This window comes from Myotis davidii, unplaced genomic scaffold, assembly GCF_000327345.1.
Source record: "Myotis davidii unplaced genomic scaffold, ASM32734v1 scaffold290, whole genome shotgun sequence".
In the NCBI taxonomy this organism is placed as follows: Eukaryota; Metazoa; Chordata; class Mammalia; order Chiroptera; family Vespertilionidae; genus Myotis; species Myotis davidii.
The window spans coordinates 830,958-835,916 of NW_006285049.1; the positions used below are offsets into that span (position 1 = coordinate 830,958).

The following is a 4,959-nucleotide window of genomic DNA, read 5'->3' on the forward strand; positions in this document are numbered from 1 at the left end:
CCGGATTGAAAACGACAACCGCACCCTCAGCTGCCAGTCCGCTCCATGTGCGCCTCTGTACCTTAGTATTTTACTTCCGCAATGCGCCTCCTCTGAATCTTGGTATGCTTTTCTTTTTCCTTCTAGTTGTAGAATTTCCACTCAGCCAGCCTTCCGGTGGTTCTGGATGATGTCCATTCCGTCTTTTAGTTGTATTTCTGAAGTGGTTGTTCGAGGCAGCAAACTCCGGTGTTTACCTATGCCGCTATCTTGGTTTCTCCCCGCCAGAATCTATTTTATAAGCTTTCAAGGAACCCTAGTCAAGGTATCTTGAACCTTCAATCCATCGATTTTCCTCTACCCAAATGATTAGACACTGAGTAAAGACTGTTCTATAAACTGAGAAAAAAAGTTATGAGATAGCTAACGACATGAATGTATACACTAAATTGTAGGCAACGTGCAAGTCTCCTCTGATTGTGCCAAAGGAAATCTTCAATCACTGGAGAAAAATAGAATAAAATAATACTCCAGGCACCTGCAGGAGACTTTACTTTCCTAAATTGATGCTGTGGTGAAAGACGACACCATGATGAAGTCTCTTATACATTTAATTCTATATCCAAAATATTAAAATTTGGAAATATTTTAAAAACAGGCTCTCATAAAGTTTTGCCTGAAAAAAAAATTCATACACTAACGCAGTACAACTACTCAAAATTGTTTAATTAAATATATAAACTATTGTTGACATTTATTGAGCTTTAGCTATAGGGGTTGAGAAGAAGGACTACTAACTGGTAATGGCTTTAATTAAAGATCAATCTTACTTGCTTCAGCTTTCACTTTGTCCATTTCAGCCAGCAATGCCACTTCTCGGTCCATTAAACTAAGAACGGATGACAAAGGGGGAAAAAAGGTTTGATCAGAAATTCGAAACAGAGAAATTGCACATTGTAATAGTGGAGAAAAACTTACAGAGTTTGTTCACTAAACGCATACTACAAAGTAAATACTGTATGAACCATAAGGAAATTGTGTTACCCTCAGTAAAGAATATTTTAAGGATTCTAATAAACAGAATTCCCTTTTATTTCTATGTATTACAGCACACCAGTAGATGGCAGTAGCAAGCTATCAAACATTTCTTGGTAAATTGTGCTAAAAGCAAAAAGTCCTTATGGAAATTACATATTTCCATATATGTGCTCACATATTTTGGTCCGTGAGTTGGACAGCTTTGGTTCCAATGCATTTGCCAGGCAGCATCCCTTCTATGCATGGTAAATTTATCCATGATTAGGATTTCTACACCTTCAACATTTTGCCACAGTTGCACTCGTCTCTATTGGCACTTTAATCTTTAGAATGAAGGGTAGTCACATGTGTGCAGGTTTCGGTAAACATTTACTAGTAATCCAGGAAATATGGAATTAAGTTTTCTGGTAGTCTTTTTACAGAAAAAGAACATTAAATGGACAATTAGCACTTTCTCCATTGCAAATGTAATTGGCATGTATAGCTTTTCTATGTCCTTATAGAAGAGCTCAGATAGTAAGTAGGCTGTCCTAGTATTCCCTTACCATATCAATTTTGCTTAGTGGTGGGGAAAAAATACTAGAAATTTTAATATCTACACAACCATGAAATGTTCCAACTTTCTTCAAATTTGGAAATCAGAATGATTTCTCCTTATGAACAGGAATGAAAGGATCAATAAAACTTCTACTCTTGTTTCTTGTTGTAAAACCAATCACACACACACACACACACACACACACACACACACTAATTCAATTTAGCTCAGCATGTAGTTATGTTAGCACAAAGTAGTTAATAAGGAGACTACAGTATGAAATATACAAAAAAGTATAAGGCAGGGACTTTTCCTCAAAGAGCAAAATCCTTTATAGTGATGTGCCAGAGAACACAGGTTTGATAATCATATGCATGATGTTAATAAATAGACTTGTAATGGAACAAATGTGGTTGGCATATTAATCCAAAAGCACCAGACTGGAGAAAAGATATAACTATTGTGGGGTAGCAATACTTTGTTAGGAAAGCATTTCCCAAACCTTGGCAATATTTTGCTCCAAGAACTCTAGCAGCATTTGGAATACCTAAAAGGCAAAACAAAAGCACAACTGAGACAGGAGCTGCTGGGCCTGGAGTTTAACATTACTTCTCTTCTGTCACTAAATCACCATAAGATGCAGACACCATGTCCACCAAATGACAAATTTATCTCTGACAAAGCTTGTAACTATTTATTAAAAGACTTCAGCAAACAGCCAGTTGGCTCAGAAGATAGAGTGTTGGCCTGGGGCAGAAGGGTCCACAGTTCAATTCCAGTCAAGGGCACATGCCCGGGTTGTGGGCTCAATTCCCAGCTAGGGGTGTGCAGGAGGCAGCCAGTTCATTATTCTCTTTCATCAATGTTTCTATCTCTCTCCCTCTCCCTTCCTTTCTGAAATCAATAAAAATATATTAGGGGGAAAAAAAGATTTCAGAAAACAAGTTAGCTTTTTGTGATTTATGTAATTATGTTAATAACATTAATAATAATCTTTTAAAAATACATTATTTTGTTTATTTCAGAGAGGAAGGGAGAGGGAGAGAAAGAGACAGAAACATCAATGATGAGAGAGAATCAACTGGCTGCCTCCTGCGCTACATGAAAAATGAGAAAAGCAGAATCATCAGAATTTGCATGTGCTTTTTTTTCACCCCCAAAGAGAAGTAGTATTCATTTTAAATGTTTTCTTCAATTTCTAAAAGTTATAACTAAAACAGACTATACATGCATGGGCAAAGTTACAATAAAGGTAATTAATCCCACACCTAACCCATGACTGGAGAGAGACAGTAAATGCAGTATAAACAACATCTTAGAAAACTGTGATCTAAGTGGAAACACACAGACCAAGAGTCAGAATAGACTATGCCAGGCAGGCATGGCTCCGTGGTTGAGCGTTGACCTATGAATCAGGAAGTCTTGGTTCCATTCTGGGTCAGGGCATGTGCCCAGATTGCAGGCTCAATCCCCAATAGGGGCCCTGCAGGAGGCAGCTGATCCATGATTCTCTCTCATCATTGATGTTTCTATCTCTCTCTCCCTTTCCCTTCCTCTCTGAAATCAATAAAAAAATATATTTAAAAAAAGAAGACTGGCCCTAACCGTTTGGCTCAGCGGATACAGCGTTGGCCTGCGGACTCAAGGATCCCAGGTTCGATTCCGGTCAAGGGTATGTACCTTGGTTGCGGGCACATCCCCAGTGGGGAGTGTGCAGGAGGCAGCTGATCGATGTTTCTCTCTCATCGATTTTTCTAACTCTCTATACCTCTCTCTTCCTCTCTGTAAAAAATTGATCAATAAAATATATTAATAAAAAAAAAAAGAAGAAGCCCTGACCGGTTTGGCTCAGCAGATAGAGTGTCGGCCTGCAGACTGAAGGGTCCCAGGTTCGATTCCGGTCAAGGGCATGTACCTGGGTTGTGGGCACATTCCCCGTAGGGGGGCGTGCAAGAGGCAACTGAATCAATGTTTCTCTCTCATCAATGTTTCTAACTCTGTATCCCTCTCCCTCTCCCTTCCTCTCTGTAAAAAATCAATAAAATGTGTTTTAAAAAAAAGAAAAGAAAAAAAAAAGAGAAGACTGTAACATGACCTGCTTTTAGCAAGGAAAAAAAATAATCTGCACTATCACAATCAGACTGTTTTGTGGCATTTTTGAGCTAGTATTTTTGCAATGGTACTTTTATTTCCCCCTGAGAAAAAGCATCCATTTAAATAAACTTTGTTGCTTGATTGACTCATTGCCAATCATAAAAAATTTATAGGGCAGCATATGAACAACCATACAAGCACTCCATTAAAAAAATTAGTTTAACCCGGCTGGTGTGGCTCAATGGTTGACCATCGACCTATGAACCAAGAGGTTACTGGTTCAATTCCGGTCAAGGCACATGCTGGGATTGCAGGCTCAATCCCCAGTAGGGGACATTCAAGAGGCAGGATGATGCTGTTACTCTCTCATCAATGTTTCTATCTCTCTATCCCTCTTCCTTCTTCCTCTCTCTTTAAAAATTAATAAAAACATTAAAAAAATTCTAGCCCTGGCCTGGTAGCTCAGTTGGTTAGAGTATTATCCTGTACACCAAAAAGTCACGGGTTCGATACCCAGTCAGGGCACATACCTAGGTTGTAGGTTCCGTCTCCAATTGGGGCACATGCAAGAGGCAACCAATCAATTTTTCTTTCTCTCTTGAATCAATAAACATATCCACAGGTGAGGATTAAAAATATTAGTTTGCATTTTTATGCCAAAAAATGTTGACAAGGAATAAGTTCTTCTATTTTTTTTCCACGTTGCCATCTTTTTTTTATTTTAACTCCCACCCGAGGATATTTTTCTACTGATTTTTATTTACTTATTAGAGGCCTGGTGCACAAATTCGTGCACATTGAAAGGAAATTAATTAGAATATTTTAATATCCCTATTCGCCCTTTCTCTGTACTAGAACTGTCAATCAAATTCATGGTGGACAATGACAGACTGAAACATATGCATGCGATTGGCATCGAGAGCTTTATATGTATCTGCATGTGAGTCAACTTAGCCTTTTATATATATACTAGAGGCCTGGTGCACAAAAATTTGTGCACTGGGGGGGGCGTGTCCCTCATCCCCTCAGGGGATGTCCACCTGCTGGCTTAGGCCCGCTCCCTGGGAGATTGGGCCTAAGCTGGCAGTCAGACATCCCTCTGGCAGCCCGGGAGCCCTCAGGGGATGTCCACTTGTCAGCGGGGAGCAGGCCTAAGCTGCAGTTGGACATCCTTAGCACTGCTGAGGAGACGGGAGAGGCTCCCGTCACCACCGCTGTGCTGGCAGCCATCAGCCTGGCTTGTGGTTGAGCAGAGCTCCCCCCTGTGGGAGCGCACGGACAACCAGGGGGCAGCTCCCACATTGAGCATC

At 40.1% G+C, this 4,959-nt stretch overlaps 1 protein-coding gene across 1 annotated transcript in view; it reads right to left on the minus strand.

The window, feature by feature from the left end:
* The window catches only part of SPATS2 (spermatogenesis associated, serine rich 2), a 108,881-nt gene that overhangs the window by 19,716 nt on the left and 84,206 nt on the right, over positions 1 to 4,959 (minus strand). Inside the window, exon 7 of the mRNA XM_015558551.1 lies at positions 810 to 868. Within this exon, the coding sequence (XP_015414037.1) occupies positions 810 to 868 (59 nt within the window). The remainder of the gene's footprint in view (positions 1 to 809; positions 869 to 4,959) is intronic.